The sequence below is a fragment of the Rhinatrema bivittatum genome, chromosome 5, assembly GCF_901001135.1.
Source record: "Rhinatrema bivittatum chromosome 5, aRhiBiv1.1, whole genome shotgun sequence".
NCBI classification, from domain to species: domain Eukaryota; kingdom Metazoa; phylum Chordata; class Amphibia; order Gymnophiona; family Rhinatrematidae; genus Rhinatrema; species Rhinatrema bivittatum.
Window position 1 is genome coordinate 3,770,234 of NC_042619.1, and position 27,055 is coordinate 3,797,288.

A 27,055-nucleotide genomic window follows, 5' to 3' on the forward strand; every position below is an offset into this window, starting at 1 on the left:
TACGCTTTCTTGTAACTCGCCTAATCGACTTCACTGTATATTTATTTATTTATTTATTTATTTATTTAGAGTTTTTATATACCGGCAATCATGAAAACATATCTTGCTGGTTTACATAGAACGGGGGTGCAATAAATACATAGAACTAGAATTGTGGTGACAGAAGGTACAGTTACATTTAACATTTACATTTACATTTAACATTTACATTTACATTTAATATATTGTATATATTGTATATAATTTTACCATGTACGCAACTGCTCTCTGCTTACATGCGCTGCTCACCAGTTAGAAAATGTTAATCTATCCCTTATTTTTCTTCAAAAAAGCCTTGTTATACATTCCCTGTTGTAATGTAACTTTTCGCTTTCAGTGTTAACTGGTTTAACTGGTTTACCCCCCTAGTTTATTGTAAACTGGTACGATAAGACCTTGTCTTGAGCATCGGTATATTAAAAGAATTTAAATAAATAAAATAAATAGCCAAAATACTGCACCTGAGTGTCGCATGCGTAACACAGACAGAATAAGAAACTATAAATTAGAAACAGAAACATGTAGACAACCAAGAAACCAGACTCTGTGAGCAGTGGAATACTGAAGTAAAAGTAAAATACAAATGTATAAGAAATGCACATTCCCAAAGATAGCATATTTAAATTGTAAAAATCAAAAATGTTTTTTTTACCTTTGTTGTCTGATCTTATTTTTCTTATCAACTGGTCACAGTCTTTTTCTCCTTGTCTGTCTGTTCCTAATTCCTTTTTCAAGGTCTCTTTTATTTTTTTATTTTCTCTCTTCTCCTGTCTTCTTTCCTTCTTCCTTCATATAGGCTCCCACTCCCACACAATGTCTCTTACCCAGGCTCCCGCTCTCACGTTCAGGCTCTCACTCTCATGTATTCTCTCTCACACGTAGGTTCCCACTCCCCCCCACACACACACAGGTTCTCACTATTACATGCTCTCCCTCACATGCAGGCTCCCACTCCTACATATTTTTGCACCCTCTCACATCCACAGGATCTCAAGCCCACATACTCTCTCTCATGCCTCACAGCACTCCACTCCACTCCACATGCTTTCTCTCTCTCAGAAACACATTCAGACTCTCCCACATATATTCTCTCTCTCTCTCTCTCGCACACACACACACACACACTCCCATGCTCTTTCTCACACACACACTCCCATGCTCTTTCTCACACACACACTCCCATGCTCTTTCTCACACACACACTCCCATGCTCTTTCTCACACACACACTCCCATGCTCTTTCTCACACACACACACACACTCCCACGCTCTTTCTCACACACACACACACACACACTCCCACGCTCTTTCTCACACACACACACACACACACTCCCACGCTCTTTCTCACACACACACGCGCGCACACACACACACGCTCTTTCTCTCACACGCACGCACACACACACACACACGTGCTCTCTCTCTCTTACTCTCACACGTACATACAGGCTTCTCGCTCCCATGCACTCTCTCAGGGTTCTTCCTCTCTCTTGGGCCTTCTTGCTGCAATAGTCCTCTTCCTTGGGCTGCACACTTTCTAAGCGCAGTTCTTCTGTGTCAGGCCCATGTATGGTATAGCTCTTTAGAGAGCTGTCCGCTCCTGTGGATGATGTCCACGAGGATGGGCCTGAGGTAGCTGGTCCCTCTCTCCCCCCACTTAGCCTTTGCTCCTAAAGGTGCAGGTTACGGAGGATGATATTTATGGGGGCGAGCTGTAGGGCCCTGTTTCTCAGTGTGGTGTGCTTTTGGTGGGGGGAGTGGGTAGGAGACCTGGTGGAGTGCAAATCGGGTCTCCTCCTTCTGCATCCTGAGAATTCATGGAGGTGAATCTGTCCATAAACGTTTCCCATTAGTATGAAAAGTTTTCTTCTGTCATGTGCATTAAAGGTGAGAGATATGAGTGTACAGCTTAATACTGTCTTTGGTATTGAATATCATATTTCATTGGTGGCTGGGAGTGCATTTCAGAAACTTAAGTGCAGATGTTTTGGCCCTAATAATAAAGCTTTTCAAACTATTGTGCAAGTGATAATTGCTTCGCTGGATATTGTAATAGCCTTTATGTGGGTCTCCTAGTGATCCAGAGTGTGGCAGCCAGAATTATGTTTGGTTGGGCTAGGTGAATTAATTCAGCTGCTTTCCTCTGAATTTCACTGGCTTCCCATAGTGGCGTGATGAAGGTTTAACGTGTTGACCTTGGTCGTTAGGGCCAGGAGGTTGAATGGTCTAGGTACCTAACAAACAGGTTGAATTAGTACTATCCAGGACATATAATTAGATCTAGCCAGGGGGCATTATTACAGATTCCATCAGCTTGTGAGCTTTGCAGCAGCAAATTTTGAGCCTTGGCATTTTTGGTGGCAGCACCATCACTTTGGAATTCAGTTCCACTTGATATCAGATTGGAGCTTATTTGACTTTCAGAAAGAAAATGAAATCTTGTTTTAATTTTTGGGGGCTGCAGATTGCTATTCCTCTTGCTTAGGCCTTTGTTAGTGGTTCAGGAGTAAGATTTAGTTTCTGATTGTGGTATTGGAAAATGAAGCGGTGGGGTAGATTTCAGGAGATAAATCTCTGGTTGATGGGGGGTTTTTTGTGGGGAGAGGGGTTTGATAACATTTTTCATGACGGGGCTGGCTCTCCAGTGGTTTTGGGGGGTGGGGGTGTAAAGAGATGTTTTTGTTTCTTTGATGGGTGGGAGGTTTTTATGAAGCGACTGGCTCTCCTGGTTTTTAGAGGGCTGGAAGTGCAGGTGCATAGGGGGGGAGAGCTGCAGGATTGCTCCAAGGTCTGCCTGCTGCTTCAGCTAGTGATATTGCGTCACTGGTCATTCAGAGGTGGCCCAGCCCCTTCAAAACTTTGGCGTCAGCAGCGCACCCCTTCCTGATTTGGAGGCTCCTTCAACGTTTTCCTTTTTCCAACTAACATGAGAAAAAGCGAAAAGGTACTGTACATATTTTCCCCTCTGTGCCAGCAGTACCTTCTTTTTCCAAAAAGATGCTGGATAATTTTGTTACCCATATTGATCAGGGTGTAGTTGTGCTTGGAGCTGTGGCTTCTGCTTCTTTGGACTCATCGGTTTCACTCTCCCCTGAAGGCTGTGTATCCCAGCAGACTGTTTCTCCAGCTTTACTAGAGGCTAGAAGAGTGGAGGAAATTTGATGTCTCCTATCCTCGTGTCAGATGGGGAGCCTCTGTTAATATCTGGAATACTGTAATTTATTACTTCGGAGGTTGTTAAGCAGCGGTTGGTTCTGGAAAAGCCTGCAGTAGTAACCTTGGATGCTGTCTGAGCCGTGATAGACTCTGAGAAACCTCTTGCTTCTCAGATAGATGCAGTCCTGGCTAAGGTGCAAGGCCTTGCACAACAGGTTGATGAACATTCTGGAAAGTTCAAGGATTAGGACTAAGCTTTGAAAGAAGTTTTGGATAAGTGTTCACTTGTTCAAATGTAACTCTGCCTTGGTTAAAGATAATATAATTTTCCTCATGTCCTGCCAGACCTGTCTTCACAGTGGGTTTCGTCCCCCTAGATGGAGACAGAGTTCCAGACCTCTTCCCTGAGGCCCTCTCCTATATAGGCTGGTTCAGCAGAGAAAGCATCAGTAGTTCTCTGCCTCCAGCAGATAGTAGGTGGAGTTGGTTCGGTAGAAGGAATAAGCAGGGGCGATGGCCTCCCTGAGGTCTGTTTCCCACGGGAAGCGCCTGGGCCAGGCTGGGAAACACCACCTTGGGATAACAGCCCTCCCCCCACACAGGCAATCAGGCCCCTGGCCTTACATTTCCTGGCGACTGAAGGAAAGTTCAGCAGCGGTGGTGGTGGTAAGTAGGCCTTGAGCCTAAGGCCACAGGACCTGGCCTGAAGTCCCCCGAAACTCTGCTCCGGCAGGTAAGATGGAGAGAGGCAGGAAGTGCCTGCAGTGTGGCGTGTCCAGACGGTGGCAGGCTCGTTTTGCCACAGTTATGGCAGTGCACCATTGGGGGGGCCCTGCCAGAGGGCAGCAAGGGAGGCTCGTTGAGTTCCTTTCCCACAGCCAGCCCTAAAATGCCCGCAACCGACTCTCATAGCTGCTGCTCAAGTTCCCACCTCCCCGCCAGTGGCAACAGAGGAGAAAGCCTCTGAGGGGGAGGAGTTCTCTTCCCATTTCGTGCTCTTAATGCACAAGGCCTACAAGGAAATGAAGGGTAAACTGATGGGCTCAGGGAACCCCAAGGGTAGAATTCCCCCTAGTGAGAAGAAAAGGAAGCTGGAACTCAAGGAAAGGGAGAGGCCCAGACCCATCCCCAGCCCTTTTCGGATGAGCTGGACTATTTGTCCCAGAGGATTCCCTGGAGGAGACCAAGGAGGAAGAGGAACCGGGGCCTGATCAGGATGACTCAGCGGTCCAACTATTTAGGACAAAGGAATTGGGCGCCCTTATTTCCAAGGTCTTCCAAGTCCTCAGGTTTTGCTGAGGAGCAGCCCAGGGACAGTAAACCAAGAGGTAACCCCATCCTCACCAGCATTAAAAAGCTGGCAAAAGTATACCCCATACATTCCGCAATTCAAGATATGATTTCAGTGGAGTGGGCCAAACCAGACTTAAGGCTACGAAGCAAAAAGAGTATGGCAAGATTGTATGTAATGAATCAGGTGGGGAGAGACAGCCTCCTGGCCCTCTCCAAGGTGGATGCAGCAGTGTCAGTAGTCTCCAGAAAAACTACTATCCAAGTTGAGAGAGGTGCGGCCCTTAGGAACCTGCAGGATAGAAAGATTGAGATGTTTCTCAGGAAGGATTTTGACCTGTCTAGCCTAGCTCTGTGCCCAGCGATCTGCAGGGGATACGCGGCAAGGGCTCTGCTCTGCACTTTACAGCCACCCACAGGCAGGCGGAAGGTGCAAGCATCCAGGAGATGGTGCAAGCTGTCTATTGCAGCATATATGGCCAATGCCCTCTACGATTTGATTAGGATCTCGGCTAAGCAGGCTGCGACAAACGTGATGGCTAAGCGCCTCTTATGGTTAAAGACCTGAGCAGCAGATTCAGCATCCATGGCCAAGATGAGTAATCTCCCATTGAAAAGAAAATGGTTGTAATGCCCATTGACGTTTGCAGGGCAGCCACGTGGGCCTCAGTGCACACATTTACGAAACATTATAGGTTGCATCTCCACAAATGGAAGGGCACGAGATCTGCATCAGGGGTCCTGGAAGCAGCTCTAGGACTTCCCCACCCAGGACGCCAGTAGCTTAGACACGGTGAAGACTGGTCTGGCAGGATGAAGAGGAAGGTACAATTAGAGCTTACCTTGCTAATTTTCTTTCCTCAGGTCCTGACAGACCAGTCCAAATTTCCACCTTTAAAAGAGAAAGGTAAAAAGAAAATAAAGAAGAGAACCTGTATAGAAGGGGGAGAAGGAATAATATTCCCCCAAGGCACAAGTGATTGGCTCCCTCAGGGTGAGGGGGCAAGGGCCGGCCAGGGCCATCCCTGGCTCTTTTGCTTCTTCGGCCAGGAATCAGGTCATGCTTTAATTTCTTATTTGATTTTTTTTTTGTTTGGGCTGCCTCAGGGCGTAGGAGCCAAGATATTAGCGATACATTTTGGTGGGGGTGAGGAGAGCAGGTGGCTTGCCTTCCCAAGAGATCCCTCCGACCACCGCCACTCGGCGTGCCACTTCTTGGTTGGGTGAGTGGGGGAAGGAGAAGAACAGCATTCAGGATACAGCAAGGATTGGAAGGCAGATTTGGAAAAAATAACTCCAACTTGGGCAGGAACCTACTGACGCCCGCCCTGCTGAAGCAGCCGATAAAGGAGAGGGCCTCAGGGAAGAGGTCTGGAACTCTGTCTCCATCTGCTGGCAGGGGGACGAAACCCATTGTGAAGACTGCTCTGTCAGGACTTGAGGAAAGGAAATTAGCGAGGTACCTTACAATGCAATGTGGAAAATGTAGGCAATGCTCTTAAAAATGCAATCTCCATTTTCTTAAGTTTCCTATTTGCTCAGTTATCTCCTATAGAATTATTGAAAAAAATTATTTGGATGTATTGAAGGTTTCTAAGGAAGTAATATCTTTTGTGGTAAAAGCATACTATCTGCCTAAACCCAGACAAAAAATACCTGTTGAAGTTATTCCTCCTCCTGAAAACCTTGGCTGTGAGAGTTTAGAAAAGGCTACGTTATTAGTGATTTATGGCCAAGAATCTGACAAGGACTGGACCTTGAGGTCTTTTTCTGTCTCAAGGATAGAGCCTTTTAGGATTTTGCTGATGATGTGAAAGACGCTCAATAGAGAAGAAAAGGTCCTTCAGGTAGGAGGTAACTTTTTGCTGACGTTTTCTTCTTCGTTATAAAGATGTTAATTCAGAGTCTTTCAGTATTGAGTCTGTTTTGCTTCCTTTATGACGGCTTATTATTGGACAAAATAAATACGATAAGTACGATTTTTTTTCTCATATTTTTGTCAGTTGATTATTTCCCCCATTTGTGTTGTGTATACAGTTTGACTGTTTTCTGTTATCAAGATATTTTCTTGTTGTTTATATTCAAAACATATAAATAGTTTAAAAGAAAAAAGGTGGGGAGAGGATTCAAGATGGCTCCCTGACCAGACGCACATTCAGACGCTCCTGCTTTTCGTCTTACCTCATTTTTGAATTCTTAGTTTCAAATGCCTCACAAAAGAAAGGGGAAGGTGAGGGTTTATCCACCCGAGCCCTCACTTCCCGCAGGTCAGCGTGTAATTCTGCAATATGCGTCTCCCATACCATATGGAGCGACGAGTCCCGCTAGCGGATCGGGAGGAGGAGTCCCTTCTCCGCTTGGGGAAATATCGTTGACCCCCCCGGAACCACGACTACCGCCGAATGCCATCGCATCAAGTGCAGCTGGGCAAGTCGAGTCGCCGGTGAGATGCGTCACAGGAGCGACTCCTGTGGGTGGACTGTTTGGAGGCACTGCGAGCGTGGAGAGGTCTCCCGATGCCTCGAATCCCCTCGAAGCTGCAGCATGGAGTGAGCATAGAAACGAGGAGGTGCTACAGAGATCGGTAACAACAGCGGGTGGAAGAGAGGTAACGAGTAACCTTATAAGAAGCCCCATAGAGATTAAAAGACCGGCAGTAATCACAATGGAGTCCCTTTGGGACTTGGTTGCGGGGTTAACACTGGCATTGAATAAACAAACCCTAAAAACGGAGGAAAACTCCCATAAAATGGACTCTATTGAAAACCAGTTACATCTGAAGGGAACAGAACAACTACAAGAATTACAGCAAGTTAAAACAGATCTAAAACAAGTGTCTGATATAAACGCCATATGTGTGAAGGATCAGGCGATTCTAACACGACGGTTGGAATCAGTGGAAAACTACCTTAGGCAGTTAAACCTTAGGGTTTTGAACTTCCCTAAAGTGGTGGGGGAGATACCACTATTAACTTTTAAAAGATATATGAAAGAAATCCTGCAGATTCCAGAGGAGCAAACTCCAGCTGTTAAAAAGATTTTGTTTCTAAAACAAGGACAGAGCCAGATACAGATATCCCCTGTGGGGGAAATTGGAAATTTTAACAATCTATCTGAGTATTTGGAGAGCTCTGGATTTGAGATTGCTGAAAGAGCTGTACTCTTCGTTTCTCTGTTTTCAGAGTTTGATAGAGCCCTAATCATGAAACATTACTTCAAGGCTATTAATACTACATATTTGGGTGGATTAATCCGTATTTTCCCTGATCTCTCCAGGGTTACACAACTACGCAGGAAATCCTTTTTAACAATGCGCCCTGAAGTTATAACTTTAGGGGCAAATTTTCTTTTGCGTTTTCCTGCTAGATGCGTAGTAAAGTACTCGGGGAATACTTATATATTTTACAATCCAGAGCAATTAAGGGGGTTCATAGATGCCAGGAAGGAAACCCCTATAACCTAAGAAGATCTGGTTCTTGAATTTATAAAGGAATGGGATGAGTAGTTAAGGGAGTCTTTGTTTAATTATTTTCTTTTTAGTACTCCTCTTTTTCCTCTCCCCCGATATTGCCTAGAACAAAGGGGATAAATGGATATGTTTATAAGTAGTTGTGTAATTACAATTAACAAATGTATAATAATTTTCTTTTCTTTGTGTAATTTCTCCTGATTGAAAGCAAAGGAATCTTTGTTTATAATATGTAAAAGTGATAAATAAAAAATTAAAAAAAAAAAAAAGAAAAAGAAAAAAGGTACAGAGAAGGGCGATCGAAATGATAAAAGGGATGAATCGGCTCCCCTATGAGGAAGGACCCTTCAGCCTGGAGAAGAACCGGATGAGTGAACAGTTTGAAAGAAGCCTATAAAATCATGGGTGGAGTGGTTCTTTACCCTTCCCAGTAGTACTAGTACAGGCACTGTGAAACCTGATCAGGGAAGGTATTTTTTCACGCAGTGCTCAGTTAAAGGCTGTAGAGATTTGGGGACGCCACTGATCATTCTGGTATCTAATCTGTGCTTGTGGAGACAGGATGCTGGACTTGTCGGACCTTTGCTCTGACCCAATGTGCTTGTTCTTATATTCCTGTGTGTTATGATTGATGGGGTGGGCTGGGAGGCTTTTTGCATTTCCTTGGGGTGACACAGACAGGATTGAGAGGCTGGGGTTTATGACTGATTTTACATGCATTATATATAATTTGTTTAACCATTTTTTATTGTTTTTAAAGGTCATTGTGTTTAAATATGATCACCAATTTGGGTGATTCATGTAACTAGGTAGGAAGTAAGGGTAATTGGATCTGGTCATGACTAGCTTTTTAATTAGTTTTTGTCCTTATAGTGGATGATTTTATGTGCGGTCTGTTGTAGTGATGCATATTGAGTTGTATTTTATGTTTGTTTGTTTATTTATTTATTTGAAGGCTTTTATATACCAATGTTTGTGTACTAGTACATATCGCGTCGGTTTACAGAGAACTAAAGTTAGAAATTACATCAAATATGTGGGTACAAATAAGGCGAACTTAGTGTGAATTATATATAAACCAAAATCTTAGTCTTACATCTATTACGTGTAATAAGAGTTATAGATAAACCAGAAACCAAGAATTACATCAGACTTAGTAAGCATGCGAGGTACATATAACAAGGCGTAAGTCGAGAGAATAATAAAATTATAAATCAAAATTTAGTATTACATCTAGTGTAATAAACATAGAATGAGTGATAAATTGAGTAAAAAGTACAATTGAGTATAAATTAAGAACAGTAATTAAAACCAAAATATAGTCTTACATCTGATGTATTTAATACAAATTGTATGGAAAAGTGAGGACCTAAGTAAATACCTGAAAGCCGATGAACAGAAGGGCAAGCCCCGGAGATTTTTTCTAACCCTGGATCAGAGTCCCGTGAGAAGACTAGCGTGGTAATGTTAAGATTGAAGGAAAGAGCGGTCTGAACAAGTTGAGATGATGGGGTTGTAGAAGCCTTTAGGTGAAGGCTTTTGTGAAAAGCCAAGTTTTAAGCTTTTTCTTAAACGTTCGACAAGTTTCTAGTCGAAGGTCCGTGGGGAGGGCATTCCAATGAGTGGGACCGGCGGTCGAGAATGCACGTTTCTTAAGCAGTGACTTAGCTGGAGGTGCATAGAGGGTGCCTAACTGGTTCTGATTGGTCTGGATGATGCGTGATGACGAAGGGGGGAGTTTAGATCTAGCGAGGTTTGGGAGTGAATGGTCTTGTGGGTTATGGTTAGAACTTTGAACAAGATTCTGGATTTGATAGGGAGCCAATGTATGTTTTTTTAGGATGTCTGTGATGTGTTCTCCTCTGCTAGAGTTGGTTAAAATCCTGGCCGCGGAGTTCTGTAACATTTGTAATGGTTTGGTGGTGAAAGCTGGAAGGTCGATTAGCAGAGAGTTGCAGTAATTGATTTTTGAAAATAGAATAGTTTGGAGAACTGTTCTAAAATCCTGAAGATGGAGGAGAGGTTTCAGCTTTTTTAATATGTGAAGTTTATGAAAGCATTCTTTTGTTGTATTATTGACAAATTTTTTTAGGTTCAGCCTGTTGTCAATAATTACCCCGAGGTCTCTTACGTGTGTGGGGGAGGTTGTTAGGGGTGTTATGAGGTTTTTGGCAGCCTGCACGTTATCATCCTGAGTGATAATCACAAGTTCTGTTTTTGAGGTATTGAGTACTAAGTTAAGGCTGGTGAGGAGGGAGTTTATGGACTGTAGACACTTATTCCAGAAATTAATGGTGTTGGAGATTGATTCTGTGACTGGTATCAGGATCTGGACGTCATCGGCGTAGATGAAGTGCGTGACCTTTAAACTTGTGAGAAGTTGACAAAGGGGGAGAAGATAGATGTTAAATAGGGTGGGGGAGAGGGAGGATCCTTGAGGGACTCCGAGTGTGGACTTGACCGGGTGAGAATCTTTATTGCTTATTCTAACCTTGAAGCTCCTATTGTCCAGGAATAATCTGAACCATTCAAGGGCTGATCCTGAGATGCCTATGTCTGAGAGCCGATTGATGAGGATGGAGTGCTTCACCGTGTCGCACTCGTGTTTACAATGCACTGGTAATATGATTGCTAGTATCTTGTTTGTAATGACGCATTGAGCTGTTGTAATTGCAGCCTACAAATGAAGTGAAATGGAAAGAGTACAAAGCTAGAGAAACATCCCCAGGGGCCACACTCCAAGCTACAGAACTGTCTTCAGGGAGCCTGGGGTGGGAGAAGATCAGGTGTCGCTTTGAAGGGCTGATCATTTAATACACTCTCTTGTAGAAGTAATTAAAGGCCACTAACCTCAGTATGTTTATAGGACCTGTGTGTGTGTGCTGTATGTTAATTGTACGTCTCTCTGACTCTTTGAGGAAGGTTTGCTTTGTATTTGTAGCTGGAAATGGGCTGTACCAGGACTCTGGTCACCTGTGCATGACGTGCAGATTTCTTCTTCTTTGTCTTTAGAGTATCAGATCCCAAATGCCAGGTTTGAGGTATTTGAGGTTTCAGAAGTGCAATGTTAGCTGAAGGCTTGGAACGCCGAACGGTCGCTGTGTTATGGCGCTAATGAATGCATGGAAGCTGCACATAATGTGGTAGCAGGGGCCCGGATAGGCTGGTGTTTATGCTGTGGATCCAACTTTCCACACTGTGTGTGTGAGTGTGTGTGTACACACACTCACACACATATCATCACTGACACACAAACCCTTAATACCCACTCACAGATAAATAACCCCCCCTCACACACATACATATCCCACAGGCACAGTCGCCTATGCTCTAACACCCTCCACCACAGCCCCACCAGTGGGAGAAGTATAAAGAGTTGCTGTAATAAAGTGCCTTCATCAGGGGAGGAAACCTTCATAGGCAGTGGGGACAGTGAATGGGAGGTGGAATTTACACCCAGGCTTTCCCACTAGTGAGGTAATATCTGTGCATGTTTGAGTAGGGTGTGAATGGAAAGGTCCACTCTCTCCTGCATGCATGCTCCACTCCCAGCCCTCCTTGTTGTCCTCCATATCCTTGCCACCCTTCTCTCTTTCAGCTCTTTAGTCCCCTTCCCTGCTTTCTTCCTAGCCCTTACTTGGCTCCTGGCAGCTGCAACACTCAGTCTGTTTGTAAGACCTGGGTTCTCAGCCTGCTGAGATGCTGTGCTCTGGGCCCAGCCTGTCTGGTAGCTGTGTGGCCATGTTTGGGCACTATAGTCTCCTCTGCTGGGGAGGCATGGGCTCCCCACTACCAAGCTCACTCCATGCCTTCCTGCCTTGCATGTACACAGAATGGCATGGAGTTGACACAATAACTAAACTGGCTTTTATATGTGGGTAGATGGTCTCCAGTCATTGCAGTGTGACTGCGGATTATACCAAGCTCAGTTATTTACGACTTTAAGCCTCTGTTGTCTGGTTTGTTTGTTTTTTTCAAAATTGCAGATTCCTTCTGGAACCGTAATACCTTCGAGACGGACTCAGACCTCCCTGCTGGATGGATGAGGGTACAAGACACTTCGGGAACGTATTACTGGCACATTCCGACAGGGACCACCCAGTGGGAGCCCCCCTTGGTGCTCTGTGATAGCGATGGGGCTCAGGGGAGCACTCCATCTGAGGAGCAGCAGGTGAGCCCCTTTACATTTTTCCGACTAGCATATTGTCCGTAACCGTGCTGGAAGCAGAATGACAATCAGCTCCTTTGTATCATACCACACTTGCATGACATTCCCAGACTCCGTTAATAATTCAGTTGTACTGTGATATATTTCTTGCACATTCCTGAGAAAGAAACAAGAGGGTGGTGGCATCAAAAAGCAAAGAAACCTGTGAGGAAGTCGGTTGGACTGTTAAATGACCGAGGGGTTAAAGGGGCTCTTAGGGAAGATAAAGCCATTGCAGAAAGACTAAATGAATTCTTTGCTTCCGTGTTTACTAATGAGGATGTTGGGGAGATACCAGTTCCGGAGATGGTTTTCGGGGTGATGAATCAGACGAACTTGACGAAATCACTGTGAACCTGGAAGATGTAGTGGGCCAGATTGACAAACTAAAGAGTAGCAAATCATCTGGACCGGATGGTATGCATCTTAGCGTACTGAAGGAACTAAAAAATGAAATTTCTGATCTATTAGTTAAAATTTGTAACCTATCATTAAAATCATCCATTGTACCTGAAGACTGGAGGATAGCTAATGTAACCCCAATATTTAAAAAGGGCTCCAGGGGCGATCCGGGTAACTATAGACCAGTGAGCCTGACTTCAGTGCCGGGAAAAATAGTGGAAACTATTTAAAGATCAAAATCACAGACATGATTTAATGGAACACAGTCAACATGGGGTGGAAGGGAATTGGAACCAAAAGATTACTAAGGGCCAAAGAGTAACAGTTAAGTATGAGAAAAAAACAAGTGTGAAAGCTTGCTGGGCAGACTGGATGGGCCGTTTGGTCTGCCGTCATTTCTATGTTTCTATGGATTTACCCAAGGGAAGTCTTGCCTCACAAATCTGCTTCATTTTTTTGAAGGGGTTAATAAATATGTGGATAAAGGTGAACCGGTAGATGTAGTGTCTTTGGATTTTCAGAAGGCATTTGACAAAGTCCCTCATGAGAGGCTTCTAGGAAAAGTAAAAAGTCATGGGATAGGTGGCGATGTCCTTTCGTGGATTACAAACTGGTTAAAAGACAGGAAACAGAAAATAGGATTAAATGGTCCAATTTTCTCAGTGGAAAAAGGTAAACAGTGGAGTGCCTCAGGGATCTGTACTTGGACCGGTGCTTTTCAATATATTTTTAAATGATCTGGAAAGGAATACAATGAGTGACGTATTCAAATTTGCAGATGATACAAAATTATTCAGAGTAGTTAAATCACAAGCAGATTGTGTTAAATTGCAGGAGGACCTTGCGGCCTGGAAGATTGGGCATCCAAATGGCAGATGAAATTTAATGTGGATAAGTGCAAGGTGATGCATATAGGGAAAAATAACCCTTGCTATAATTACACAATGTTAGGTTCCATATTAGGAGCTACCACCCAAGAAAAAGATCTAGGCATCATAGTGGATAACACATTGAAATTGTCGGCTCAGTGTGCTGCGGCAGTCAAAAAAGCAAACAGAATGTTGGGAATTATTAGAAAGGGAATGGTGAATAAAACGGAAAATATCAAAATGCCTCTGTATCGCTCCATGGTGAGACCGCACCTTGAATATTGTGTACAATTCTGGTCGCCGCATCTCAAAAAAGATATAATTGTGATGGAGAAGGTACAGAGAAGGGAGACCAAAATGATAAGGGGATGGAACAGCTCCTCTATGAGGAAAGGCTGAAGAGGTTAGGACTTTTCAGCTTGGAGAAGAGACGGCTGTGTGGGGAATTTAATAGAGGTGTTTAAAATCATGAGAGGTCTAGAACGGGTAGATGTGAATCAGTTATTTACTCTTTCGGATAATAGGAAGACTAGGGGGCACTCCATGAAGTTAGCATGTGGCATATTTAAAACTAATCGGAGAAAGTTCTTTTTTACTCAACGCACAATTAAACTCTGGAATTTGTTGCCAGAGGATGTGGTTAGTGCAGTTAATGTAGCTGGGTTTAAAAAGGTTTGGATAAGTTATTGGAGGAGAAGTCCATTACCTGCTATTATTCAAGTTGACTTAGAAAATAGCCACTGGTATTACTATTTATTTATTTATTTATTTATGAACTTTTATACACCGACATTTGTAGGACACATCACGCCGGTTAACAATGAACTAAAAAAAGAACGGAAAATTACAATGAACGGGGAGAAAGGGGAGGGGAGCAGGCAAGAAGAGGGGGGAAGGGAGAGAGTAATACTAAAGGGAGGAAAATAGGTGTTTGGGTAATTGCCAGGTTCTTGTGGCCTGGTTTGGCCTCTGTTGGAAACAGGATGCTGGGCTTGATGGACCCTTGGTCTGACCCAGCATGGCAATTTCTTATGTTCTTATGTTCTTATGAAGATATGAAGAAAGACGGAGAAAACAACCCTGTTAAGTGACTAAAAAAATCATAAGCTGTGTACATATAACTGTAGCATTAGTAGCATGGGATCTTCTTAGTTTTTGGATACTTGCCAGGTTCTCGTGGCCTGGATTGGCCACTGTTGGAAACAGGATGCTGGGCTTGATGGACCCTTGGTCTGACCCAGTATGGCATTTTCTTATGTTCTTACCTAAGATGGATGTGGCCATCTTGGCAGTCTCAAGGAAGACAACCATCCCGGTGAAAGGGGAGGCAGCCTTAAAGGACCTTCAAGATAGAAAAATAAACACTTCTCAAAAAAAATTTTGAGCTGGCTAGTTGAGCATTGCGGACAGCAATTTTTGGGGAGTATGCAGCAAGGGCATTACTTTATGCAGTGCAGCAGGCCCCACGGGGAGGAAATGGAGAGCGCTCCCAGTCCAGTAGTGTGGAAGCGGTGCAGACAATCATTAGCAGCATGTGTGGCCTTTACGCTGTACGATTTAATAATAGCAGCAAAGCAAGCAGCAGCAGGAGTGATTGGCAGAAGATTGCTATGATTAAAGACTTGGCCTCAAAGGCAAAATTAAGCAAGCTTCTGCTCAAGGGAAAGCTCCTCTTTGGAAAAGATTTGGAAAAATTTGTGCAAAACTTGGTGGAGTCCAAGCTGCAAAGATTACCGGAGGACAGCAACAGAAAAGCACAGAAAGGGGGTCCAGGGATAGCCATCAGTATAGATGGTGGAGACCCCAGAGCAGACCAGCAGCAAGGGGTCAGTCCTTTTGAGGAGCCAGATATGGTACCAGCGATATGAGTGATAGAAACTAAAGCCCCAGTAAAGGGGACCCAGTGACTGTATGCCGGCCCACTCCGAACCAGGCTATGGATGCTTTTCAGGAGTGGACCAGAGTTACGAGAGACCAGTGGGTTCTCAACATCATAAAAAGGGGTTACTACCCAGAGCTAGATAGTTCTTTAAAAGAGAAATGAGTCCGTTCACCATGCAGCAAGGGGGGCAATACAGGAGACAATCAGTAGGTTACTCAACCTACAAGCAAGAGTACTGATCCCTCCACAAAAAAAAGGCATATGTTTTGTGGTATGAAAGGAGGATGGGACTTTCTGGCCAGTATTAGACCTCAAGAAGGTAAATTAAGCCTTAAGGTTACCACATTTCAAAATGGAATCCCCCTAGGGACTATGAAAGCAGCAGTAAGAAAAGACAAATTCCTGTCGTTGCTAGATTTGACGGAAGCCTATTTACGCATACCGATGAAGGAAAGTTATCTATGTTTCACGGTATTAGGACAACACTACCAGTTCCAGGCACTGCCCTTCGGCTTGGCAACGACACCAAGAACATTCACTAAGGTGATGGTGGTGGCAGCCACTCTACACAAAGAGGGGTTCACGCGCATCCCTACCTGGACGACTGGCTAATAAGAGCAGATCCCTTCCAGGAAGGGTCGCAATCAACAGCAAGAGGAATACAGCTATTGAAGGAGTTAGGGTGGGTGGTGAACAGAAACAAAAGCTGCCTTTCCCCATCCCAATCAATGATTTATTTGGGAGCACATTTCAGTACGAGGAAGAGAACGGTAGCCCTGACAGAGGAAATGATGTACAAGCTGCAGCAGCAAGCGAAGGTGCTATTGGCCACAGCAGCCCCCAGAGTGAGAAGGTACCTACAGTGGCTGATGCAATAAAGTGCACCCAGCCTAGTGCCTGGGTTTACGCATGGTTGTGTGAGCCACACCAGCATCCGATGCAGTAAGGAAATTAGTGCACCTCGACAAATGCAGAACCGGTGTCGCCCATCACATGTAAACTCCATGCAGATGAGGCGATTAGCTATTAATCCTTGATGCAGGAAAGCACTGGGCGCCCAATGTATACTTTTTTAATGTGACAAATTTACCATAACTCCAGCCCTGAAGGTGGAGTAAAGTCAATTCGCGAGTCAAGGGCTCAAGAGAAAAAAGTACGATCCTCTGTGTTATGAGTGTGGCCTTCTTAGTATCGTTGTGACCTTTTTATTTACTGCTTGCGATAGAGAGAAATAAATGTATATTGGTTTGATTAAAACAAAAATTTCTTATGGTCACACAATTTAGATGCCAATGGCAAGGGGCACTTAATATAAGACATTTCAGCAACCTCAGCAAGAGACGGCTGAGGGGGGGATATGATAGAGGTGTTTAAGATCATGAGAGGTCTAGAACGGGTGGATGTGAATCGGTTATTTACTCTTTCGGATAATAGGAAGACTAGGGGGCACTCCATGAAGTTAGCATGGGGCACATTTAAAACTAATCAGAGAAAGTTCTTTTTTACTCAACGCACAATTAAACTCTGGAATTTGTTGCCAGAGGATGTGGTTAGTGCAGTTAGTATAGCTGTGTTTAAAAAAGGATTGGATAAGTTCTTGGAGGAGAAGTCCATTACCTGCTATTAAGTTCACTTAGGGGTAGATTTTAAAAAAGGGCACCCTCGCATACTTTTGTAGGCGCATCAGGCGCAAACAAAAGTACGCTGGATTTTAGTAGATACGTGCGTAGCTGCTAAAATCCCGGATCGGCGTGCGCAAGGCTGCCGATTTCGTGTAGCCGGCGCGCGCCGAGCCGCGCAGCCTACCTCCGTTCCCTCCGAGGCCGCTCCGAAATCGGAGCGGCCTCGGAGGGAATTCGCTTTCGCCCTCCCCTCACCTTCCCCTCCCTTCCTCTACCTAACCCACCCCCCCGGCCCTGTCTAACCCCCCCTACCTTTGTCGGGGGATTTACGCCTCCCAGAGGGAGAAGTAAATCCCCGCGCGCCAGCGGGCCGCTGGCGCGCCTAGACGCAACCCGGGGGCGGTTCTGGAGGACGTGGCCACGCCCCCAGACCGCCCCAGGCCGAAACCACGCCTCCGGGCCCGCCCCCGAAACGCCGCGTCCCGCCCCGAAAACGCCGCGCCGATCGGCCCCGCCCCCCTCGAAAAACCCTGGGACTTACGCGAGTCCCGGGGCTCTGCGCGCGCCGGCAGGCCTAAGTAAAATAGGCGCACCGGCTCGCAAGGCCCTGCTCGCGTAAATCCGGGCGCATTTACGCGAGCAGGGCTCTTAAAATCCGCCCCTTAGAGAATAGCCACTGCCATTAGCAATGGTTACATGGAATAGACTTAGTTTTTGGGTACTTGCCAGGTTCTTATGGCCTGGATTGGCCACTGTTGGAAACAGGATGCTGGGCTTGATGGACCCTTGGTCTGACCCAGTATGGCATTTTCTTATGTTCTTACGTTCTTAAAATAAAACCAAAAAGTCATCCTGAACAAGCAGGATAAAGCTCCTATTGAGCACCTGTTGCAGGTGTGGGCGCCTGATGCATAATTCTCCCCTAGTGCGCCCTTTTTTATGCAGCCCCTCATTTAAATATTGCACCGGGCGCCCAGGGAATGTGGCTGCGTGCGCATTAGGAAAACGAGCACTCAATCATCTTATTGCATCGGCCCTGTAAGGTCCGTTGAGCACCCACTCTCCCAAGGCGCGCCCAGCCACCTCTCCTGGGCGCACAGCCCTGTATTTAAATGCGGGGTTGTGCTAATAGGAGGCCCCCCCTTAGCGCCTCCTTGTCCCAGGAGAAGTAGCTGTCAACGAGTTCAGAAAACCGATGCTCAATTTTACGAGTGTCGGTTTTCCGAACCAGGTGACAGGCCTGGGTTAGAAAACCGGACACCAGTAAAATTGAGAGTCCATTTTCCTAACATGAATGGCCAACACATTTAAAAAAAAAAAAATTTTTTTTTTTTTTTCCATTTTCGGTTCCTCTGACTTAATATTGCTAGGATATTAAGCCGGAGGGTGTACAGAAAAGCAGTATTTTCTGCTTTTCTGTACACTTTTTCGGGCTGCTCAGAAATTGACGAGTGCCTTTGAGCGGGCGTTAGCTTCTGAGCCTAAAATGTGTGGATTGGCTGCACCTTTTTTTTTTCTTTCAGTATCCCGGGTAAATAACTAATAGCGCTCATTAGCATGCATTTGCATGTGATGACTGCTATTAGTTTCGAGGGGGGAGAGGTTGGATACATGTTTTTGACATGCTAAACCCTTACTGTATAAGGGATAGTGTATGCGCATCCAACTGTGGGTAAAACAATCCAGACATGCTCTGTTTCTCAGAATATCTACATTTACGCTCCTCTTCCAGACCTACCAGAGCACCCTACACTGCAAACATTAACACACCTTCTCCCAAACTCTTCCATCTAACAACCACCAAACAACGTGCGTTATCCCTAGCTGGACCCTCCCTATGGAATTCTATGCCCACCCACCTTCGCCTTGAAACCTGCACTAAGAAATTCAGACAGAACCTCAAGACCTGGCTGTTCGCCCGATCCTACTCATAAACCCGATCCTTCTCATGAGCCCGACCCTACTCTTGTTCGCCCGATCCTACTCATAAACCCGATCCTTCTCATGAGCCCGACCCTACTCTTGTTCGCCCGATCCTACTCATAAACCCGATCCTTCTCATGAGTCCGACCCTACTCTTGTTCGCCCGATCCTACTCATGAGCCCACTATTCCCACCCCACCTTCTTTCCTTTACCCCTCCTAGGTCCCCCACCAAATACCCCTCTCCTTACTCTCTCCTCCGAGTACTCTATGTACTTTATCAATACTTGTACATTATCTATATTTGTATTAACTATAATTATCTTGTACGCTAATTATAATTGTATGTAACTATGTTTTATGTTAACCTATTTGTACAGCATAACCTTCTTCTCCCTCACACCCTAATCCCACCCCCCCTCCTCCCCCGCCCCCTCCCTCCTCTCCCCTCCCTAGTTTATCTTATCAGGTTCATTGTAAAGCCCTGTTGGCTAATTATTGTTCCATGGAAACCGATGTGATGTTTTCTTAATGAATGTCGGTATACAAAAACTTTCAAATAAATAAATAAATAAAATAAAATAAAACAGTGCACTCAGCTAGTGCACTTTACAGTATTGGCCTGTAAGAGTCCAATTTGCAGCAGTCATGTGCTACAGGGGGCAGATTAAGGGAACCTCTATAGCAGTACAACCAGACATAGTGAGAGACCCCTTGGTGCATTCGTGAGATTTGAATTTAGTCTTGAAGTCACTATTGTTATGTTCGCTGGTCATGGGACCTGCTCGCGACCAGCATCCCCACTATACTCCGGCTCTTGATGCAGCCTGGAAGCTGCTACACCTCTCTCCTGCAGCAGGACCTTGTTAGAACTCTCGCTCGGCTGGAGAACTGCCATCAGGCTGCTTGGGCGCCATCCATGCACAATATCTAGGACCCGCGTTGGGAAACTGCTTAAGGCACACTCTGATGATGTCAGGCCCCAGAGCCTTTTAAACACTTTGTGAATGCTCACTTGGCACCTCAGCAACAGGTCAACTGCCTAAGAAGTATTGCGTGTTGTTCCTGATTGTCCTGTGTTCCTTGTCCAGGCTTGCCTTACCCAGCCTGCATCGTCTAGCATTGTCTCCTCATCCAAGTCTCGTCCAGTGTCTCTTGTGTATGTTCATCCATCCTTGACCTGACCTCCTGCATTGGAACTGATCACGACTGCCTGCTGCATGGACTTGACCTCTTGTATTGGACATGTCTTTGTTTGCTGTCGCCTGGACCTGACTCCTTGCATTGTACTCTGTCTGCCACGTATCCCGACCATTGGCCTGTTGCTCGTCTCTCTAGTCTGCTGCCTGTCCTGACCCCAGCATGCCTCTGGATTCTTGCACACTCCACCGCTCTAGGGACTCATCTAAGTCCTGCTGGCTGCCAGAACCTAAGGGCTCAACCTGCGGGGGAGGCAGCTGGTATAGGCGAAGCTCCAGTCTGTCTCGCATCAGGGCATGTTCACCAACTGTCAGCGTAGGCTTCATAGGTTTGTCTACGAAATAAGGGCTTACTTTCATGCCACTCATCACAGCTATCTAATGCGCCTTTTGAACCCTCAATAAAATTCAATTGAAGGACTTAATGCTAAAAATGGCCTTTGTGGTAGCAATTTTGTCAACAAGGAGAATTTCTGAATTACAAGCCCTCTCATGTCACGAGCCGTTCCTCTCTTTTACAAGAGAAAAGGTAATGATCAGGCTTCATTCCTTCCAAAGGTGGTAACAGAATATCGTCTTAACCAGACTATTTCTTAACCAGAATGCGGCAACAAGCTGTATTATTTAGATGTTAGGAGAGCCCTTCTAAGATTCTTGGAGGTTGCCAGTGACTTCAGAAAATCAAGGTATTCATCTCAAAAGCTTTTATCACAAGGTGGATCACGGAGAAGCCATAGCTTTTAATAAATGGAAAGGCAGTGCTTAAAGAAGTAAGGGCCCACTCCACAAGGGTACAAGCGGCAATCTGGGCAGAATATAGGTCAGTAGCACCAATTGACACCTGTAGAACAGCTGCGTGGGCATCAGTGAATACTTTCACAAAACTGCACCTTTAGGAGAGAGAGGAAACTAAATTTGGTATGGGAGTCCTGGAAGCAGTTCTGGGCTTTCTCTCAGCTCAGATACATCCCTATGTCATGCAAGACTGGTCTGGCAGGACATAGAAACATAGAAATGACGGCAGATGAAGACCAATAGGCCCATCCAGTCTGCCCAGCAAGCTTTCACACTTATTTTCTCATACTTATCTGTTATTCCGACCGCTGAGTTCAGGGCCCTTATTGGTAGCTTTTTGATTCTAATTTCCTTCCACTCCTGCCATTGATGGTGTTGGAGCTGTATCAAAGTGAAGTATAAGGCTTAATGTTTGAGGGTAATAACCGTCATATTGAGCAAGTTACCCTGATGTTTGTATACTCGTACTGCTCAGATCAATGCCTTGTTAGATGTTGGCTGGATGTAAATCCTATTTCTTCATTCCCCCTGCCGTTGAAGCAGTGAGCTGCGCTGGATATGCTTTCCAAGTGAAGTAATAGGTTTAAATTGGTTCGGGGTAGCAATCGCTGCAACAAGCAAGCTACTCCCACGCTTATTTGTTTACCCAGACTGTGCAATTCAATCCTTGTTGGTTGTTGTCTGAATGTAAATCCTCTTTTCTTCATTCCCCCTGCTGTTGAAGCAGAGATTTACGCTGGTTATGCATTGAAAGTGAAGTATCAGGCTTAATTCATTTGGGGTAGTAACCGCCGCAACAAGCAAGTTACTCCCATGCTTATTTGTTTACCCAGTCTGTGCTACCTTGTTGGTTGTTGCCTGAATGAAATCCTCTTTTCCACATTTCCTCTTGCCGTTGAAGCATAGAGCAATGTTGGAGTCTTATTAACCATGTAAATGTTTATTGAATAAGGGTATTAATCACCAGGTAGTAGCAGTCATTCCCGCAAGCCACCCCCATACCTCTTCTATTCATTCCCATCCTCCAGGCTTTATTTATTTATTTATTTATAGCTTTTATATACCGAGGTTCAATTAACAGGATTAATTATCACTCTTTATGGATCCACAGTGTTTATCCCACGCCCCTTTGAAATCCTTCACAGTTTTGGTCTTCACCATTTCCTCCAGAAGGGCGTTCCAGGCATCCACCACCCTCTCTGTGAAGAAATACTTCCTGACAAAGTGGAAGGTTCAATTAGATCTCATCTGCTAATTTTCTTTCCTCAAGTCCTGACAGACCAGTCCAGATCCCAGCCCAAGAATAAGGAAAGGTGCAGAAAATGTAGAAGAATAGCAGAGCCTAGCAGGGCTAGAAAACAGGAATACTGCCACCTTGCAGGGGTTATTTCAGTTAATGTGGACACACCCTTTTTTGTTTGCATTTAGTTCTCAAATTATTACCCCCCCCCCCCCCCCCATTTAAGGGAGCTAGAGGTATTACTTTATGTTAAACAGAAAACAGGAGGGAAATTATATTCTCTAGCAAACAATAGAGGAAATTGGAAAGTCCTGGGAAGAGAAGGGGGGACCAGCTTGAGTAAGATCTGACCTCTTCCCTGCTGCACTAGCCCCATATAGGGAGGGACGTCCGAGGGATGAGTCTGGAATTCTGCTTCCATTTGCTGATAGGAGGACAAAACCCACCGTGAAGACTGGAAATACAATTAGCAGGTAAGATCTAATTCAACCTTGCCTCCTAGCCCATGATTTTTTAAATTTTCTCAGGAGTCTCTCATGAGAAACTAGGTCAGATGACTTCTGAAAATCCAAATATACTGCATTGACCGGTTTGTCATTATCTGCATGTTTATTAAACCCTTCAAAAACAATGTAGCCAGTTGGTGAGGCAAGACTTCTCTTGTGCAAATCCATGTGGCTGTGTCCCATTAAATCATGTATTTCTATATGTTCTATGGTTGTTTTTTCAGAATATTTTCTATGATTTTTCCTGGCACTGGCCTGTAGTGTCCTGGATCACCCCTGGATCCATTTAAAAAATTTGCCATTACATTAGCCACCCTCCAGTCTTCAGGTACAATAGATGATTTGAATGATAGGTAACAAATTACTAGTAATCTATAATTTCATTTTTAATTCTTTCAGTGTACCATCTGGTCCAGGTGCTTTTGCTCCCCTTGAGTCTGTCACTCCTCCCTCGTACAGTTGTTACCTCTTGTACCAAATCCCCTATGATTTGTAGTAAGTCTCCAGCAGATTTAGGTTCTCTGGTAGACCTGGGGTAGAGGGTAATGTGATCATCTAAATTCAGCAGGCATTTGATTTCTAAATCATTTCATTTCAGTCCTGGGGATGAGGATCTCTGTTGCCTAATCTGACCTCCACTGATATTTTATTTTAGTGTAAATGAAATGATGATCTTGGGTGTTTCTGCTGTCTTCCTCCTCCCTCTCCCTGACACACCAGCAGGGCAGTGGTGGCTTTACACTCTTCCCCTCTTTTCCTAATGCCTTGGATATGCTTTTTATCTCCATCTTGGCTTCTGGGGTTTCCTAGTATTTAGTTCTTGCAGAGGATGAGATTGAAGCTGGTACAGTGACCTCTATCCCACCACTTACACAGCCATTTCTGCTTCTTTGGAATTGCTGAGTCATCCATTTTCCGTGAGTTTTATTGATTTTGGCCTCAATAAGGAGAGTGATGTGGCAGTGAAAGCCAGACAGCTCTCATCCATCTGACCATACTTAAACTGCTTCAGAGCATAATGGGCGGGGTGGATGCAGCATCCCGGGAAACCCAGACCACTCTGCAAACCATTAGAGACTTAGGGCTTCTTAGTAACACTCAGCAAAATGTTCAGCTCCTTTAAGAAAAAGAAGACCTACTCTCCTGTCTGTGATCGGGGCTGCGTGCTGTTGCTCTGAGGCGTTATGCAGAAATACTACAAGGTATAGGAGAGAAACAGGAACTGAAGTGAGAACTCCCAAGTGGGAGAAATGACTGACTCGCCTATTTCTGCAGAAATGGGGATGTTTCTGATCAGAGGGAAAAGCTCTGGGACTGGGACAGCTCTGCCTGTACCACAGGAGCCTGGGACAGGGAGAGATCTGCCTGTACCACAGGAGCCCAGGGCGGGGAGAGCTCTGCCTGTACCACAGGAGCCCGGGGCGGGGAGAGCTCTGCCTGTACCACAGGAGCCCGGGGCGGGGAGAGATCTGCCTGTACATCAGGAGCCCGGGGCGGGGAGAGGTCTGCCTGTACCTCAGGAGCCCGGGGCGGGGAGAGATCTGCCTGTACCACAGGATCCCGGGCGGGGAGAGCTCTGCCTGTACCTCAGGAGCCCGGGGCGGGGAGAGATCTGCCTGTACCACAGGATCCCGGGGCGGGGAGAGCTCTGCCTGTACCTCAGGAGCCCGGGGCGGGGAGAGCTCTGCCTGTACCTCAGGAGCCCGGGGCGGGGAGAGCTCTGCCTGTACCTCAGGAGCCCGGGGCGGGGAGAGCTCTGCCTGTACCACAGGAGCCCGGGGCGGGGAGAGCTCTGCCTGTACCACAGGAGCCCGGGGCGGGGAGAGCTCTGCCTGTACCACAGGAGCCCGGGGCGGGGAGAGAGCTGCCTGTACCACAGGAGCCCGGGGCGGGGAGAGCTCTGCCTGTACCTCAGGAGCCCGGGGCGGGGAGAGCTCTGCCTGTACCTCAGGAGCCCGGGGCGGGGAGAGCTCTGCCTGTACCTCAGGGGCCCGGGGCGGGGAGAGGTCTGCCTGTACCACAGGAGCCCGGGGCGGGGAGAGCTCTGCCTGTACCTCAGGAGCCCGGGGCGGGGAGAGCTCTGCCTGTACCTCAGGAGCCCGGGGCGGGGAGAGCTCTGCCTGTACCTCAGGAGCCCGGGGCGGGGAGAGCTCTGCCTGTACCTCAGGAGCCCGGGGCGGGGAGAGATCTGCCTGTACCACAGGAGCCCGGGGCGGGGAGAGCTCTGCCTGTACCTCAGGAGCCCGGGGCGGGGAGAGATCTGCCTGTACCTCAGGAGCCCGGGGCGGGGAGAGATCTGCCTGTACCACAGGAGCCCGGGGCGGGGAGAGCTCTGCCTGTACCTCAGGAGCCCGGGGCGGGGAGAGATCTGCCTGTACCTCAGGAGCCCGGGGCGGGGAGAGCTCTGCCTGTACCTCAGGAGCCCGGGGCGGGGAGAGCTCTGCCTGTACCTCAGGAGCCCGGGGCGGGGAGAGCTCTGCCTGTACCACAGGAGCCCGGGGCGGGGAGAGCTCTGCCTGTACCACATGAGCCCGGGGCGGGGAGAGCTCTGCCTGTACCACAGGAGCCCGGGGCGGGGAGAGAGCTGCCTGTACCACAGGAGCCCGGGGCGGGGAGAGATCTGCCTGTACCACAGGAGCCCGGGGCGGGGAGAGCTCTGCCTGTACCACAGGAGCCCGGGGCGGGGAGAGCTCTGCCTGTACCACAGGAGCCCGGGGCGGGGAGAGCTCTGCCTGTACCTCAGGAGCCCGGGGCGGGGAGAGCTCTGCCTGTACCACAGGAGCCCGGGGCGGGGAGAGAGCTGCCTGTACCACAGGAGCCCGGGGCGGGGAGAGCTCTGCCTGTACCTCAGGAGCCCGGGGCGGGGAGAGAGCTGCCTGTACCACAGGAGCCCGGGGCGGGGAGAGAGCTGCCTGTACCACAGGAGCCCGGGGCGGGGAGAGAGCTGCCTGTACCTCAGGAGCCCGGGGCGGGGAGAGAGCTGCCTGTACCACAGGAGCCCGGGGCGGGGAGAGAGCTGCCTGTACCACAGGAGCCCGGGATGGGGAGAGAGCTGCCTGTACCACAGGAGCCCGGGGCGGGGAGAGAGCTGCCTGTACCTCAGGAGCCCGGGGCGGGGAGAGAGCTGCCTGTACCACAGGAGCCCGGGGCGGGGAGAGCTCTGCCTGTACCACAGGAGCCCGGGGCGGGGAGAGCTCTGCCTGTACCACAGGAGCCCGGGGCGGGGAGAGATCTGCCTGTACCACAGGAGCCCGGGGCGGGGAGAGCTCTGCCTGTACCACAGGAGCCCGGGGCGGGGAGAGCTCTGCCTGTACCACAGGAGCCCGGGGCGGGGAGAGCTCTGCCTGTACCACAGGAGCCCGGGGCGGGGAGAGCTCTGCCTGTACCACAGGAGCCCGGGGCGGGGAGAGCTCTGCCTGTACCTCAGGAGCCCGGGGCGGGGAGAGATCTGCCTGTACCTCAGGAGCCCGGGGCGGGGAGAGATCTGCCTGTACCTCAGGAGCCCGGGGCGGGGAGAGATCTGCCTGTACCACAGGAGCCCGGGGCGGGGAGAGATCTGCCTGTACCACAGGAGCCCGGGGCGGGGAGAGATCTGCCTGTACCTCAGGAGCCCGGGTTGGGGAGAGCTCTGCCTGTACCTCAGGAGCCCGGGGCGGGGAGAGATCTGCCTGTACCACAGGAGCCCGGGGCGGGGAGAGCTCTGCCTGTACCACAGGAGCCCGGGGCGGGGAGAGCTCTGCCTGTACCTCAGGAGCCCGGATTGGGGAGAGCTCTGCCTGTACCTCAGGAGCCCGGGTTGGGGAGAGCTCTGCCTGTACCACAGGAGCCCGGGGCGGGGAGAGCTCTGCCTGTACCTCAGGAGCCCGGGGCGGGGAGAGATCTGCCTGTACCTCAGGAGCCCGGGGCGGGGAGAGATCTGCCTGTACCTCAGGAGCCCGGGGCGGGGAGAGATCTGCCTGTACCACAGGAGCCCGGGGCGGGGAGAGATCTGCCTGTACCACAGGAGCCCGGGGCGGGGAGAGATCTGCCTGTACCTCAGGAGCCCGGGTTGGGGAGAGCTCTGCCTGTACCTCAGGAGCCCGGGGCGGGGAGAGATCTGCCTGTACCACAGGAGCCCGGGGCGGGGAGAGCTCTGCCTGTACCACAGGAGCCCGGGGCGGGGAGAGCTCTGCCTGTACCTCAGGAGCCCGGATTGGGGAGAGCTCTGCCTGTACCTCAGGAGCCCGGGTTGGGGAGAGCTCTGCCTGTACCACAGGAGCCCGGGTTGGGGAGAGCTCTGCCTGTACCTCAGGAGCCCGGGTTGGGGAGAGCTCTGCCTGTACCTCAGGAGCCCGGGGCGGGGAGAGATCTGCCTGTACCTCAGGAGCCCGGGGCGGGGAGAGCTCTGCCTGTACCACAGGAGCCCGGGGCGGGGAGAGCTCTGCCTGTACCACAGGAGCCCGGGGCGGGGAGAG

General features: G+C 47.9%; 1 protein-coding gene across 2 annotated transcripts in view; it reads left to right on the top strand.

Moving 5' to 3' along the window:
• Window positions 1–27,055, top strand: part of APBB1 (amyloid beta precursor protein binding family B member 1) — a 218,342-nt gene that overhangs the window by 94,157 nt on the left and 97,130 nt on the right. For both annotated transcript variants that reach the window (XM_029601910.1, XM_029601912.1), the window contains one exon: window positions 11,944–12,128. In XM_029601910.1, coding sequence (XP_029457770.1) covers window positions 11,944–12,128 — 185 coding nt within the window. The remainder of the gene's footprint in view (window positions 1–11,943; window positions 12,129–27,055) is intronic.